We start from the raw sequence: 17,173 nt of genomic DNA on the forward strand, positions 1-17,173 counted from the left end.
TATCGTAAAAAGTGATCAAATACAGTGTACATCAACCACTGAATTTAGTTAGCAAAAGAAACTGTACTGCAATTTGAAAGGAGTTCATGAAGTACAAGGAAAGGTCTACACGACACATTGCACACTATAAAAGTATATGTCCAAATGTCTGATGCCTTCACGGCATTCCCCAGACCACCAAAGCAAAAGTCCGCGTACCGCTCAAAATCAACGATGACTGTCGCCAACGTCTCTCTCGGAGTTGGCAATGATACGAAGACAAGCCGAGCCAATGTCAGCATTGACAACCCTACACACAACTTATGTCTTTGATTGCAACGGCGTCACTGCAGAGTGGTCACGGTGCACTTTGCAAAGCGGATAATTTGACTATCCGAGTCCGCGTTAGCTGGTTCCGTGCGCTCCTACAACGAGCGAAAAAGAGAGTGTAACACAATCGGTTTGTCTGCTAGCTCAATAGTACATACACTTCGGGTTGATTCCATTTGGCCTAGTGATAAAAATGTAACGTTTTACTGTGTTTCATAATATACCATCTTTCTTCTCTGACGTGGGGCTAGCATCCCACGTGTACCTTGGACCTCCTTTTCGGAACCATCATCTTCATAGATACCGATTTTTCGGTGTCCACGAATATTACAATTGCACCAAATGCAACGCGAATCTCCTTCTATCATAACGTATTGTATTGAATACAGTTGTGCCGAATGTGTAAGATAAGTACACTTGCCCCGTTACAGGCTTTGCCCGGCCAACTATTTGCACAAACACCGTAAGAATTATGCCGATATGGCACGGCTTCTCATCAATTGTCTTTAAAAGGATGTGAAATTGTGCTGAGTGCGGCAGAAAAAGCGACCTTTAAGGCTTTGAAAAAAAAAATCGTGCGCGTCCCAATCGGGCTCTCTCTCTCATATTCACATCTTTCATTGCATGTTGTCTGTGCCGCTTCATCCTTTTCAAATTGGCTATACTTTCCCCAAGCAAACGTTGATTGGACGAACGCGTGTTTGATTCTCACCGGATTTAAACAACAGGAGAAACTACACCTTTACCACAATGCTATTTGCAGTGAGGTATACCCCCTTCAGGTTTGTTAGTCTTTCACGTGGCAAAAGTCGTTTGTGATATATACAGATCGTATGTCGTTGTGCACAGCGGCGCCGTCACCACATCTCTCGATGGATTGGTAAAATGGTTATCCTTATTTGCCGAGTATGATTTTAGGGAATGTATGAACCGGATCGACTAATTCGGTGGTGAATGTGCTTTTTGTTGTTGTCAGTGAAAAGAACAAATAGCAGTTGTGCCGATGGGCGAGTCTTGCCGATCGTACCACGTCGTATTTATCATCACCGTAAATAGCTCAAGACCAGCACGCACGTTGCGCTTGAGAGGAAAAATTGATAGGAATGCGGTCACGATGCAACAAAATTGAAAAGAGGTTATGGTTCCTAAAGCTACCTGAATTAAATCACTAGAGCTCCTGGAGGTTATACGTATAAAACCTGAACATGCAGAAGTTAAGCTTCGAAATCCTTGGGTAAACTGAGGTTCAACCCAGGGGAACGTTGAAGAATTGAAGCTGATAAATAAAAACCTTGGTTATATTGAAGATGAGCACAGGCAGCCTTGAATTTGAAGTCCTCGTGAGAACTTTCTCGCAAAGCGGGTGGCGCGAGCCGCTCGCTTCAGATGGTAAAGACACGTCGGTCTCATCATCAACATAGATAAAATATCATTTTCTACTGATTGGCACATAAAAGTCGCTGTATCATCCAATGATGTCACAGGTGCATGTGGGATTTGCCAAAATATATTCCTTTCTTATTCGTCTTCACAATACACGTCAAAAGTGATATGTACCACTGAGATTTTCCTTCATGTGATGGCTAAGAACGGCCTATTACACTATCAAGCCATCTGATCAGCCTTGGTATCTTCAAGGCCTCCTAGTCTGTTCACTGCTTATGACAGTCGCACGTGGTACGTAATTGAGCGAATCGTCTCATTCTAGCACACGGTCTCTCCGCTCAGAGACCGCCGGCCCGATACTCTTTTGCTCCGTTTGAAACATGGCCAGATTTATGGTCATCTCACCTCCCCTCGTAATGCAAACCAGGATATTCTGAAACAAATACCCGTTGCCAGAAGCAGGCAAACACATACGAATATGTCGTGGGAAAAAAGATTTTATCGAATGCAACTTACCTACCTAAACTTGAAATGATTTTGGTCTACAAGACGGAGTTGCTATGACAAATCTAAACTGGATCATCACGGTAATGGCAAAATAAGGACTGACTGAGTCATACGTGGACTTCCTAAAGCCTGGTCACGATACTGCTCTTACGAGTCAGTCACATCTGAAGCGCTCTGTTCTGGGGGTGGGTCCACACCTCCATCCTCTCATAGACGAGACACCCTCTACTTTAAAGCAGCGACGCGATTCTATGCCGTTAGAGGTGCCCAAATCCACGCAGTGCGATGACATAGCGCAAAGAGCGCGTCCAATTTCTCATTTAATCTTGGTCTGGACGTACGCCGAATCTCTCAGAGAGCGCCACAACCAAAAGAGTTCACGAGAGGCAGCCATAGGAGGGTTGGGAGGGTCGTCTCTTGTCGGCACTGCTCGATGTGCGAGAGGTAGCTTACTATCTGTGGAGGATTCAGCGGACTGGTAGTTATACCAGGGCTATCGCCATTTGTGAAGCGGAAGAAATACACTCAAGTCATAAATGTGTGAAATTCCACTTTGGCAAAACTGACCTGGCCGTTGCCACTTGTACTTGGCACACCCTCAATCTGTATTTTTTGATGAGAAGAACCAAGGTCTCGCGCTCCCCACTAGCGAGCGAGGACCGGCCTAGTTATGAGCCCAACAATCGATCGATAGCTGTAACGGCTATCTCATCAGGTCAAAATGTGCAGTTAGCTGCAGGTACTCGAAGTGATGATGTCATCTTGACACCTGCACTGTTTTCTTTAAGTCGTAATGTCAAGTATTCATCGACGCTCTAGGTGGACGTCCGCTTCAGTGATGCTGGCTTGCAATGCCTTGAGACGGGTGAGACAGCGCGTTTACCTTGTTGGAGGTGTAATTTGAGTAAGTTGCTCGTAGCGCTCGAGTGGGGCGTTCATATACGTACAAACAATCCGGTCACATTGAGAGCTAAAAACGAGCACCAAAAACTCTATTCTAATACCATTTGCACTCAGGAAGGCCTCATCTATAAGTGATGCACCTTGGTTACTAAAAGCTGTCAAAAGTGTCGATAAACACCTCAGTATCTGCGCGCTTCTTGCGACAGAGGCACCCGTCAATTTCAGAGAAGTTTGAGGGCCTCGACAGCGTGTAACCTTGCCTAGTCCTGGACCTGACATTCTCATTTTCGGTATGTGCGGCTAGATCTCCACGAGCACAGAACCAATGGGAAGTCAAGGATATTAAACCAGTTTTGCCGTAGAGATTTAAGCTACCGGAACCCACACGCTAAGATTAAGCTTTCTCTAGCGCGAGATGCTGATAGCTATCCGACCCATTTTAGGACCGGATCCCGTACCTCTCATGACACTATGGGGCTTTTCGGTCAGTGGGGCCTCCTTCCACCCAGCTATCACACACCCAATTGGGTGCGGGTTGGCAGGGCGGTCACCACACAGGGGTGTAACTGCTATCCACTTTAGTGACCTATTTCCGGTGCCCTCGATTCGGATCCTATGAGTATCGAACCAGGTACCTCCCGGTCCCAGACCAAGCTACAAACCACTTGAGCCAGGGATTGGTTACCAATTTTGCCATAGAGCAGAAGAGCTTTTGGTGCGCGGAATTACCATAGCTTCCGTGCAGGACATAACGTTGTCCGAAATGTCTGCCAGGAGCCTCAAGCAGAGCTCGGAAAGCAGATGCGGTAGTAACCTGCGGTCTCTCTATGAGATGGATCGAGCAAATGCATGGAAAGTGGAAATGACTGAACATCACAAACCCCTGTCAGAACGATCACAGTTGTAGGGCGACTGCAGGTCACAAGTAAAAGACTGAGAATTGAATAGTATTTAAAATCTTGTCCTGATGCAACGGTGCTGTACGGTCAGTGCTACCGTGTGATGTATCAAACATTTGGAAAGGTCACACCCTAAGCGTAAGCAGCGGAGCAATTAACCACTCGTTAATAGAGTAACAAGGGTAGTCCTAGCCATTGTAAGTCTCTCATCACTGCCTCTAAGAGAAAGTCTTATAAAAAAAATTTATTCTTGGGGTACGTGAAAATGATTGCAAGGCGCTCATTTTGCCGAAAATGTTGCGATCGGTGCCGAAGGAGGAGCTGAGCTCGTCTTCCATCAAACAATGAATATGTCATTAAAAAAATTGCAGAGCAGTCAGTTTGAAAATTGCGACAGCTATTCTTGAGAAGTCTACAAATCCTTTATATCATTTGTGAAGGAGATTCACGACATGGCGACGACAATCCCCACCAGGCGTATAATCATCAGATGTGGGAGAGCGCCACGAGATTGAATTGGTTCTTGGAACCAAATGTTGCGTCACACGACAATGACGCTTGCCAAAGGAACTTCGTGATATGATTGACACATTCTTTCGTGTGATGCACGAAGCAAATCAAGTGAGAGGATGAATCGCCTCTCTCGACTCTGATTTTAGGTGGCAAAAAGTCGAACAATAACTTTCAAATTGTGCAAGCATATAATGAGCTAAATGCAGCCAGGATGGTGGCGCAACCGCAGAATAGCAAAAGATTAAGCTCCAGAACAGCATGGTCGCCCGTACTTTGTTCTGTGCTCACGACCTGGATGATAATGATTATTATCTGCTTATGAAGGTCAGTGATACACCTATCACTAGGGTGAGAACTCCAAGTGGATGCTCTGAGGGTTGCAAATTATGCCGCACAGACTGTCCAATGCATCAGCGACGTTCAATCGTCAGGTGACACAGTTATTCAGACACACATACTCGTGATATCGTTTGCCCTTGATTTGTTCAAAGCACAACTAATTGGCTGCAAGGAGACCATGTCGCTTATGTAAAATGGAGCAAAACTGTAGGTGCATGTAATGCGTTATTTAACGCTCGGTCAATGAGTGAGCAACACTGCGGACTCATCGCGTTAGTGTTCGGTTGATTTTCACAAGTCGATCAACGCGTTGCGACCTTGTGGTTGCGGATGGTCAACAATCGCTACTCGCAACTTCATTATGGTTCCCCGCATCCAACATCCCCAGTTCTGCGCGACTGAGGACGAGTATGAAATAGGTTTATGCGTTGTTCTATAAAGCTTTGCTCACAGACAATTGAGCGTCGCTGGCGCACCAGACAGTTTTTGTGGTAAGATTAGCCAGTCGCAGAACATTTCACTCGAAGAACTCACCATAGTGAGAGAAATATAGCTTTTTTCGAAAGCAGTTGATGATACTTATCAACCAAGTCGTGAACCGAACAAAGTGCATTTGGCAATATTTTTCTGCAGCACATTCGCTGATGAATCGGCGGTCGTTGCAGTGGGGCTGCAGTAGCTCTGTTGCATGATATATACAGATCATGTGTCGTTGCGCAGAGTGACGTCGACACCACATTTTTCAAAGAAAACAGCTAGATGGTTACTTTTCTTGTTATGTTTGTCTTAACTAAGGTAAAAGCCAAGTCAGCTTAGCATGGTGGTAGATGTGCGTTCGACCGTGGATTTACGGTGGTGATATTGCGAAATGATGAGGCGACACGAGCAACTCCTGTGTCAGACGCATCATGTGTTGCGCTGCTGAAGGCTAAAAAGGATTATGATAGCGTAGATGGTACTTTATCGAAGCGCGCGGTTGAGCGCCGGTATCGCTACGTCTTATCCTAAGGCTTGCTGCATAACAGCTCTGATCCTCATGACTTTTCGCTCGCAGTGGTGATTTATGATGAGGATCTTAAGTACAGAAAACTCTTTGTATCTCGCTGGATGGTCAACTCAGAGGAGGAAAGACATGCTGCTCGGCGAGCGTTAAGTATCGGTAGTCTAACATGCACAAATGGATAAGCACATACGCGCACGTGTAAAAAGTATCGATTGCTTAAGTTCTCACCGCGTGCAACGGCACCACATGCTAGTTTGTCGATTCCGGCTATGTTGGCAGTCCATAATCATGGACTTTGTTTCGATCTTTCAAAGTTGTGTCTGATAATACCAGTGTGTGTTTTTTGTGGGACGTCTGGGGAATCTGGTTCATATCACTGCTATCAGCGATGCTGTGACAGACGATAATTTATCCAAGAGGTTACTTAATATTGCTTCGTCAACATGGCTCGCCGTTAGCCATTGTATGAAAAGAAAATCTGCACTGTAAAGCAAAATTCTGGCAAACATTGCTCAATGTGCTCGGCACCAGGTTGAATTTGTCAACAACTGACCGGGATGATCAGGCGGGAAGAGTGAATCTTGTCGTAAAAAAATCTTCGATGTTGCTTGCGCGGAGAGACCGCGGCGGTGTAGCGACTTGCTCCACCCATTAGGCTTGCATTAAATAACGCAGAACTTGCCTTTACATGCTTCGACTTATTTTACATGGACGGTTTGGTGAGCACCTGGATACCTTTGAGACCGCCACGAAGTGGTCTAGTCTCTGTGGAGAAGAGACTGCTAGTCTAAATCAACTTGCAAGTTTAGGCCGATCTAGACTTCGTAGAATTATCACTACCTTATTATGAGATCAAGCGTCATGCCTAGGGTGACCAACGCTATGGCTGAGATTCAAGGCAGACAGTAGCAACAGGGGCAGGCGGACCCCACTTAAATATGTTGCGGGAAAAATTAGGTCGAATGAATCTAATCTAATTTATACTGCACTCTATGAAGCAAAGTTGCAAAGCGCTACATCGTGTCGTTGGGTCGTTCACGGTCGTAACAAATATGGGATTTAGTACCCCTCTTAGATCTCAGATAGAATGCAAGCGCACCCTGTATATTACGCGGGCTTATGAGAATCATACCAGGATCATGATCCTACAAGCCAGTCGGACTGAAAAGATTTATAACAATCGAAGCAACGTATTCTCCATCCTCTGTCACCAAATGACCCTTGCTCCAAAGCAGTAACGCAGTTCAAAAGGCTGGAGTGCCTTAGTTGCTGTTCCGCTCGTCTACAACGTCTACCACCTCCCGCTGGCGGTAGTGCGCTGCGGCGAATGATCTTGTCTTTGGACTCATGCTACATCCTGAGCGACCAAGGCACCAGGGCAATTTGGCCAAAGCGCAGAAATCAAGCTCCCACGAGTTTTCAGGCTTGAAAAACCCATCCACCAATATCGCCGGCTCTCCAGACGCTCCATCTGTAAGTGGGTAACATCTTTCGCCGGTGGATGTCGACCTTCCCGCGGCTGGTTCTCTTACGCTCTCTTGGCTGCGGAGGTGCGTCGACACAACCCGAGAGCCTCGGCGTACATCGGAAATTTAGATAATGCAGATCTCGGTTACGCTCTCTGAGCTTCGCCATTGCATTGTGTAACTTTAGGCACTCCAGCGTTTTTGAAACACATCGCTGCTCTAAAGCAATCGTAGCTTATCAACAGGGGATGGTGGAGATGTTAACTCGTCTGTTACAGAGCTATATACATCAGATCTACTCTTTAGAGCAGGATTGTGGCATGGTTTCGTAAGCCCGCGTTAATCACAGAATGTGTTTGAATTTTATTTTATGATGTTAAATATATTACTCAACCATTATTCGCGACGACTGTGAACGGTCAGATGCAGCGCGGTCGCAACTTTGTCTTGTATTGCATGTATAGGTAGGCTGATCGTATTTAATCAAAAAAATTGCCCCACAACATTCACGAGTGGGTCTCGCCTGCTTCCAACATCGGTGTGTTAACGTTGTTTGATTTCAGCCGTAGCGTCGCGCACCCCCCGCTCGATGCTCAATGTCATTAAGATGATATCAATGAATTGCTACGAAGTGCAGCCAGGATGATATCAAAAATCGAGTTGGACCGGCAGCCCCTCCCCTACGAAGACCAGAGCCACTGTCAAAGACAGAGGTAGCTTAGTTAAGGTCACTGACCTTCGTTCTATGCTAGAACCAGTACGAGTGTAACAGATCGCAATTCGCTCACTCCAAGAGTAACGACAACCTTATCCCAAGGCAAATATACTCTTCTGTTCAAAATGTAAACTGTATTTCTTTGCGGCAAAGCCGCCTATATCTAAACCTATAGGTTTTCTAATCAAAGGTAAAACCTAATTCAATTGCATAACTCCTGGCAGTCCAGCCCCGTAGTGACTTTTTGTCAAGGTGTAGCCTGGTCACTCCATCTTGTGTGACCCAACCTTTCATACCAGGGTACGCGTAACCCCGTGACACTCTTCCTCATCAAAATTATGAATACCACGATTCACATTTAACTGTCGCCTCGTACGAGTCTCGCGTGTCTAAGACACCGTTACGTTCTCAGGACCTTCTCCACGCTTTCTCTATTCAACGAGCCCTTTGAATATGACACGAAAGACACCCAGCCTCGCTGGTTCCGATGGCGAACGCGGGCAGAGCCCTTCTTTGCCTCCTGCACGCGGTGCAGCTCCGATCAGTACGTCCGTGGCTTCAAGGGAAGCGCATCCCAGGCCCACGGCAACCGAGTGCCGCACACTGCGCCCGCCACGGGCGACGGTTTTTTTCGTCGAGGGTGTGGAGGAAGTCGACTATGAAACGGATACTCCTTTCCCAGGATGGGATGAAGAGGAGGGTGAGGTGCGCGAACGGCGCGACGTGAGCCCTGCTCGAACCTTGCGAATATTCTGTCCGTTTCCCGACCTCTTGACTTCAGGGGACAGTGGGATCATTACCGATCGCCTCGACGAGGCCTAGAAGCAGCAGCTGGAGGCTGACCACAGGGTGGCTCTCATGCGCTCGCATCCACAGTCGATCCTAGACCTTCATGTGAAATACGGCTTTCGCTCGGCCGAACCCGCTACATAAGGGAAGGTAGCGATCACTCGATCGTTGGGCGTCTACATGGTCGGATCCCCTGCCAGTACAGAAGCTGAGCTTGATCAACGAAAAGTTCTCCAAGCTCACTTCTTGGTTCCTCGAGAACCCCCGGTGAATACGTGCTGCACTCGACTTCGTGCTCAGAGGGGAGGTGCTACTATACCCGCAATGCGGACGATTCCTATGGTGATCACCCCTGGCGAAACCGCTGCAGATCATGAAGATTTCTTAGAGCAAAGGATGTAGCGGCACCGGAAATTTTTCTCGTTGTCTAACTTACAGCGGGGCCAGAAGGAAGTGGACGTGCGCGCAGAACGCCATCTTCGATTCGAGTTTGCCAAACTCAAGGCACAACGCCGACTTCCTTCGTATTGTCACCCTGCGACGTATAGATTAAATCATCACACTCCCACAAGCTCTGTGGTATCTCACACGAGTGAGTCTGCGACTACAGCAGCTCAGAGCCATAGATTAAGCTCAGCCCATGGCCCTTCGGCTCCACTGGCTATTGCCGAGAAGCGCGGGGCGTACGACGTCTCAGAACGCCATGAACCCTCTGATCATAAGCGCCCACGACGTCTGAGCAGTCTTGTCGATGTGGCACCTCTAACTCCAACAGGTTATCACAGTTTGGGTATTTCCGCCACTTCACAGGATAACGGGTCTGGCCCAGTCGACGACGTCGACTCACAAGACGTCTCACGTGATTGTGGATGTCACCGCTTCGTCAAGAAGAGTCAGCGGCGGACGATAAAGATTTGGTCGATCGCCGTCCGGTGACTCACGATGCTCTTTGAGCTCTTGAGGACAAAGTCCATCGCGATCGGTACTCTGTTGAGCATCATGCTGGGGTTGCATACCGCTGTGCGGAAGACTTCGAGAGCTTGGAGCACTTTTGCACCGTCTGCCCCTCTTTGGGAACTATCGCGCTCAGTCGTAGCGGCTCCTAGCCGTCGAGCAGACGAATGCGACACTTCGTGCGACGGTGGAGCCCCTGGCGCCGTTGGAGATGGAGATCATTGCACTCCGTGCCCATAACCAGTTGCTAATTCAACTTCTAGGTGGCTAGGTGGTCGAGCGCCTGTGGGCGGCCCCTCGACGCCAACACTTCCGCATTCACTTGCGCCGGATCCCGATTCGGCTTGAGCAAACCAACTTATACAACGGGTGGTTGCGCAACCATCTCGGTAGATCTAACGTATACGCAAGGCCCCACTGGGCCACGACCTTACAAGGTCCGATATACTGCAGACGAAGTTTCGTCTTCAAGACAGCAGAAAGTGCATGTGTAGGAAGATTTTAAGCATTTACCAAGACCAGGTTTACGACCTCAAAGTTTAAGTATTTCTTCTGCTTCTTCCGTCTGCATATTCCTTCTGCATGACTTGGCTTCCAGCCATCGCATCACGAACGTGTCGTGACACACTCAGTCTGTTAAACCGGAAGTCATTGACTTCTTTACGAACAGCGAGGGGGCTGACATCAGCTAGCCGCTCGGCTATTCCTCCTCCACCAAGCCCACGGCCATGGGATGGCCGCGTCAGCGGTACGCGAGGATGAACGAGCTCGTTCACGTAGAACGGCATGTAGCCGGTAGACGCAAACACTATACTGCTCAGAGCGAGCTTTAAAGTGGCGGCATGGCGCTTCAGCGCCTCGGCTTCTCAGCGCAGACGCTACAAAGGGCGTCTTTAACAACGCGATTCACGCGCTTAGTTTGATCATCGGTCTGCGGATGGTCACCTGTTGATGTAGTCAACTTAGTGCCCAGCACCTTGAAGATCGTCGACCAAAACTTCCCAGTGAAGTGTAGGTCTCTATCAGAGACAATAGACTCTGAGAGTCCATGTTGTCGAAATACACGATCCACAAACAGCGTCGCGGTACCCACACCGTCGACGGTGTCCGGCACTGCCGCAAGATGAACCATCTTGCTCAAACGGTCGACGCAGACCACGACACCTGTATTGCCCGCCGAGTCCTTCGGCAGGCCAAATACAAAGTCCATACTCATGGACTGCCAACACCCGGGGGGTACCGGTAAACTGGCTAGCAGCGTCGCCGCGTTCGTTGAGGGTGTCACCATTTGACACGTCTCACACGTGCGCACATATGTTCTCGTCTATTGTACAGCCTGGACCACCAGTGGTGGCAACCCACAGAGCTGTGGGTCTTTTCACGACCAAGATGACCACTGAGTGGGGTGTCGTGGGCCTAATAGAGGATACGGTTCTTCAATTCTCATCGTGAGGAACCACAAATTGTGTCGCATCCGTCAAGTCGGTGCTATAATACAGCAATTCGTGATTTAAGGAACGTCAGTGCAACCGTGCGCGCAGTCGCGACGACAACTTCTTGTCCGAGTTACCAAACTGATCCTGATAGCCTTAGCAGCGCTACACACATACCATCACCCGCATATGTGGCGTGGATTAGATCCGTCACTGACGCCGTCACCGTCGTGACATGAGCAAGATCATAATCTGGTCTGCGTGACAACGTATCAGCCAAAGCATTCTGCTCTCCTGGCTTATACTTTACCTTGCAGTTACATTCGGCGAAAAATTAGAGCCACCTGACCATCCTCTGCGAGTGGTGAGACGACTGAGTCGCAGTGCGCGGCATTTCCCTTCTGGATGGAGCTGAAGCTGCAGCTTTTACAAGTATTGTCGCCACTTCACGAGGTATCTCGCGTGTGATCGCGTTTCCTTGCCATTTGACAGGGCAAAAGGTGGACTTTGTCCAAGAGTTGCGTACTCACAATGCCGAGATGGTTGCTGATCCTTACCCCGAGGCGGTCACAGCGACCGTCGTTATGGAGGGCCTCCGCACTGGCGTGGTCAGAATGGAAATCTTCCGTGTGCAGCAACCTTCCTTGGAAGAAGCAGTGAATGCGAGATTGAATGCCTAATTCAACTTTAAGTTGGCACGACTTGGTTGGAATGTACACTCTAGCAGTTCATCAAGCGGGACTGAGTCGTTGGATGTCAGCTATGCTGAGAAAGAGGAGGCAGAGCTCCGAGCTGCCGGGCAGCGTTCGAACACCCAACGGTGTTTTGTCTGTGTAGACACCTGTCATCTTCAGACTGGTTGTCCCCTGCGCAAGGCGTGTCACGATTTATCGAGCCGAAGTCCCGCTTCTCACCAGTCTTCTGGTTTGTCGCAGGAAATGACAACACCCATTAGACGCGGGGCGCCTTACTGGGAAGAACTGAGTTCTGTTGAGCCTCGAAGAGGTAGAAGGCAGCAGGACCTAGCCCCGGAGAGCTCCGTGCTCTTGAACACGGAACGAGTCTGCAAACCGCGCTTGCTGGTCGTCAAAGCTATCGTGAAGGGCTTTGAGAATCCATGGAAGATCCTCATAGACTCCGGGGCGTCGGCAATTATGCTCGACGGTCCACGATCAAAGGAAGTCAGCCGTATGCTGAGGCGCTGAAAGCGCGGTTGAGTGACATCGTCCCTGTTCGCTTAGCGACTGGGACATGTGTCACGGTTTAAAGGTCCCTGTGGACCTCGGTGTCAAGTTTCTTGACTTTGATAGCTTGGAACGCTGCTCACTCTTAGACTTAAGACCAAGGTATGACCTCATCCCTGGTATGGTATGGTTGAAACACCATGATTCTTGGATCGATTGGAAGTCGAAGACCTTGAGCGCTACGCGCACGTCTCCCGGTGGAGCTTTGGTGAGTCATGAACTTACCTTTGCTAGGAGGCAGAAACGCTATGAGCTTAGACATATGTCAACGTGCTGGAGATCGGAGTATTCGAGTTGTCGAACACCAAGGATGTATTGGACAGAGGTGCCGAGCGTGACTCGTGTTATGAACGTGGAGTGGAACATCACCCACTGAGCGCTGCCCAAGTATTGGAGCAGTCGCTGTATGCTATGCGTGGCATGGTCGGACGAGGTCCGAGGCATGTTGGACAAGGTTCTTTAAATGCGCGTGGGGTAACACGTTATCCACTCGACGAAGACTGCGGAGCTAGCATCTCTTGTCGGATGTTGTAAAAAAATTAGGGCTCCGGTGGAGCAGGAAGTGGGGAAGCTCCGTTGACGAGGGTGTATAGCTGTGCGCTATCGTCTACGGTTGACACATCCTGGGTCAGGGTCGACGCCCGGAGTCTTGCAGATAAATATGGTGTCACCGTTGCCTCTCTACAGAGGTTTTTGTGTCTCGACGAGACCGGAGGGAGCTAAAGGATATAGGAAGGGCAGAGGTAGAAATGATGTGCGCTTGTGTGTGCAAATGCAGAAGTGAGTGTACTAATGCTGGGCGCGCTAGCACGCAATTGTGTGGGCCCACGCGCAACTTTCTTGCGGGCCACGCAATACACTAAACCTAAAAATAAAGCTACTAACCCATCCTAAGGTATGTGGAGCACTCTAACTCAGTTTTTGCGCGAACCTAAAATAAGTACACACTTTAATTCGCAGACATTTGCAGTCTATAAAGGCTGAGCACGCACTAACCGTCCCTAGAAACAATTAAACTCACAACTTTGCGTCTAGCATTATGATACCAAACCCCGTGAGCAAGTCACCATAACGTATGAATTTGTGCTAGCATTGAAAGTAGCAGCATAACAAACACTCCCCCATGCTGCGCATACCAACGCCGATCTTGAACGCGTCGAGTTTAGCTCGCGACACTGCTTTCGTAAGAGCGTCCGCAAGCATGTCAGAGGTCGGCTTGTAACTTAACTCTACGGTCCCATCCATCACACGCTCACAAATTGCATGATACTTGATCTCGATGCTTGGTTTGTGCGTGGAAAATCGGGTTGCGTGCGAGGGCGATGGCGCCTTGGTTGTCATTAAAAATCACAGTCGCATCTTTTGGCGCTTGTCCTATCCCCCAGGATTCGACGCACCACACCACTTCTTGAGATGCAGAATGTAGCGCAACATTCTCGGCCTCGGTAAAAGGAGTGGCGACGGTCTTTTGCCTCTTGGATATCCACGTTACGGCGCCACCGTGTAGCAACATGACAAATCCGCTTACGGATCGGCGAGTATCAACGTCCGATACCCAGCTGTCATCCGCATCACCGATGAGTACACTTTCTCCGCCGCCGTAACGAATCGCTGCGTCTTGCGTTGAGACGAGGTACTTAAGTACGCGGCGTGCGGCCAACCAGTGTAACTTGTTCGGCGTCTTGAAAAACTTGGTCACCTTCCCCACCGCGTTCGCAACGTCTGGACGCGTACGTATTGCACTGTACATAAAAAACACCAGTTCTCGATATGGGTGCTGGGTCAAGGAGGCGCCGGTCGTTGCGGTGAGAGGTGTATTTGAATCGGCTGGGATCGTGGTAGGATTACAGTTGGCCAACTGGAAACGTGCGGCAATCTTACGAATATAACCGCGTTGGTTTAGCTCCAATGTGCGTGAGGCATGGTCGCATCGCATTTCTATACTCAAGCAATAGCGCAACTCACTAATCTCCTTGATGTCAAACCGTTCCTTGAGTCCGTCGCGCACCAATGTAATGTCGTCCAGTTCCGGGGTAGTAACAATCAAATCGTCTACATAACAACCACCGCGCAAAATCCAACACGTGATGCAGTCTTGAAGAAAACACATAAATCAGCCTTAAAGGACTCGAAGCCTCGCTTGTTAACTGTTAAATTGACAGCATGATATCTCGTACCATGCCCCCTCGACCTGTTTGGTCCCATACAACACGTGCTGCAACAAACATACTGGTTCAGACACGTCTTCTAGCCATCTGGCTGACGCATGTGTACTTCTTCGTTCATGCGGCCGTAGAGAAACGCAGTGTCCACATCAAACTGCTGTATTTCGTAATCTAGCTGCACCGCCACTGCAAGCATGCATTGGATCGTGTCCATGTGTGCGACAGGTGCAAAGGTCTCGTGATAGCCCACACCCAGCCGTTGCGTGAAACCATGTGCAGCCAACCGGGCCTTGTAGCGATTAATAGCCCCGTCCGCGTGATGTTTTACCTTGAACAACCAGCGACATCCGATAGGTTTCTTGCCAGCTGGTAGCTGCACTAGCCGAGAGAATTTATCCCTGCTTCCATCTCTTGCTGCCACTGACTGCAATTTGGCGAGCGTAGAATCTCTTTATAAGTTGTGACGTTTTCGTCGGCTGTTTCAGACAAAATAGCACGGCGTGTGAAGCTTCGTAGTCGTCCAGTTGAAACGGTCGCTGGAATTTATCCTGGTAGCGCACCATCTCGAGACACTTACAGACTAACCAAATGTTGGATTCGTCTTCCCCATCACAACCAAGTGACGACAGCTGCGTTGGGACCGGTAAGACTGACAATGGTGGTGTCCATGGCACAATTGTACTGTTGTGTAAAACTTTCATTAGAACATCCAATTAGCCATGTGGCTCAGCCAGATAAGACACCAGCTGAATATGGTCATCATGGTAGTCGGTTCGAGCCCCGCACGATGATAATTTAGCATCTGGGACCACATCGATGACATGCGACACAGCTGTTGTTACACACGGTTTCGTGTCTTCAATATTTTTGCAGTTGGTAATCCCGGCTGTCTCCTCAAATGTTACCGACCGAGAAATGATAAGCTTTCCTGTTGCCGGATTAAGCAGCCGGCATCCCTTCTGTTTGCGAGGATATCAAAAAAAATCACTGCTGTGTCTTCAAGCTTGCTGCGCTTCGATTTGGGCACGTGCGCATAGGCTACACATCCAAGGATTTGCATCCGCTCGTACTGGGGCCGTTGCTTGTATAGGTGTTCATAAAAAGACATGATCTGGTCAGCTGGTGGGATAGTATTGCAAACATCTGCAGCAGTCACCACAGCTTCCGCTCAGTATTGTTTTTCAAGTCTACTTTCGTATAGCATGCAGCGCGCCATCTCGACCAAACTGCGGTTGAGGCGTTCACTCATTCCATTTTGCTCCGTCTTGTACGAAACCGTGAGCTGATGTGCTTCTCCAGTTTTCTCACAGTACGGTAGCAAATCCTTGCTGGTATACTCGCCGCCGCTGTCACTTCGTAAAATTTTATCGCATGTGTCTGATGATGCCTCGATGTAGGTCCGAAAGCTGATGAAGTGCTGTAGGACTTCGGACTTGGCACGCATCGGATAAACCATCGAGAAACGCGCTGACATCACAGTGAGCGTGACGAAGTAGCGAGAGCCTCACACAGACGATATGGTGATCGGCCCGGCGACGTCCGAGCATACGACTTCAGCACGCCGCTTGTATTGCTCCTTAAATGCCTTTCCCCCCTCGAGTTGCGGGAATCGGGCACGTGTCTGCTTTGCTAACGCGCTGTAACCGTCGTATCGCACATTCTTGTCTTGGATCATAGTACTCCGGGGCAAATAAGTTGACTGCGTGGCGCGATGCGTGACCGAGCCGGCGATGCCAAAGCTCGCCGCTAACGGCCAGATGGCACTCTGGTGCATCTTCAATATCAGGCGTGATCAGCTTACCACGATTGGTACCCATAGCCACTACCGTACCGCTTTGCTTGATTGTACAGCCGGAACCGGCCATTTCGATCGTGACACCGAAAACAAGTCACGTGTGAGCTTTGGTACATGAAATGCGTTCTCAAGTCGGGCGGCGAACACGCGCTTACCCACACGCATAACGATACCTCTTCCGGCAACGACCATCTCGATCCCGGCTTTGGCGACCGTCATGTACATTGGCGCACTAAGATGTTCATAGTCGACAAACATATCGTGTGCGCCACACATATGATGGATGCTCCGCTATCCCAAACCCAGATTAGACTTGAACATGTACCAGAATAGTTTACTGCCATGCTAGCGCAGTCTTTTATGGTCTGTGTCGACGCGAGTTTTTTGGGATCGAGTATGTAAGACTCGTCCCGCGCTGGTAGTGCCAACACTACCGCATTTCCAGCACGCATCTTTATTCTTTACTTTGTTTTTATTTTTGCGAGGCCGGCCGGCGTCGCATCGGGGTGCGCTTCTCCTTGATGCCCAGCTCCTGTTGACGCGCTTCCTCCGCGAACACTCGATTAACGATGTCAGAAAAAGGAACTTGTCCGCCGCCATACGGTACGCCTGCACAAGACCGTCGTACGAACTTGGCAGGCTGCGCAGCAATATTGCACATAAATTTTCTCGGGTGACAGCGCACCCCGCGCTGCCCAGGCGCATCACCAGCGCCTCGAGGTCACCGACGTGCACCTCCATCGAGCCACCACC

At 49.2% G+C, this 17,173-nt stretch overlaps 1 protein-coding gene across 1 annotated transcript; it reads right to left on the reverse strand.

Annotated features, from left to right (window-relative positions):
- Positions 1-38: 38 nt before the first annotated feature.
- Positions 39-343, reverse strand: PHALS_15262 (uncharacterized protein). The gene has a single exon (XM_024721486.2). The coding sequence runs from the start codon at positions 279-281 to the stop codon at positions 45-47; it is 237 nt and encodes a 78-aa protein (XP_024586580.1). The 5' UTR covers positions 282-343; the 3' UTR covers positions 39-44.
- Positions 344-17,173: the final 16,830 nt, after the last annotated feature.

This window comes from Plasmopara halstedii (genome assembly GCF_900000015.1).
Source record: "Plasmopara halstedii genome assembly, contig: Scaffold_3120, whole genome shotgun sequence".
In the NCBI taxonomy this organism is placed as follows: Eukaryota; Oomycota; class Peronosporomycetes; order Peronosporales; family Peronosporaceae; genus Plasmopara; species Plasmopara halstedii.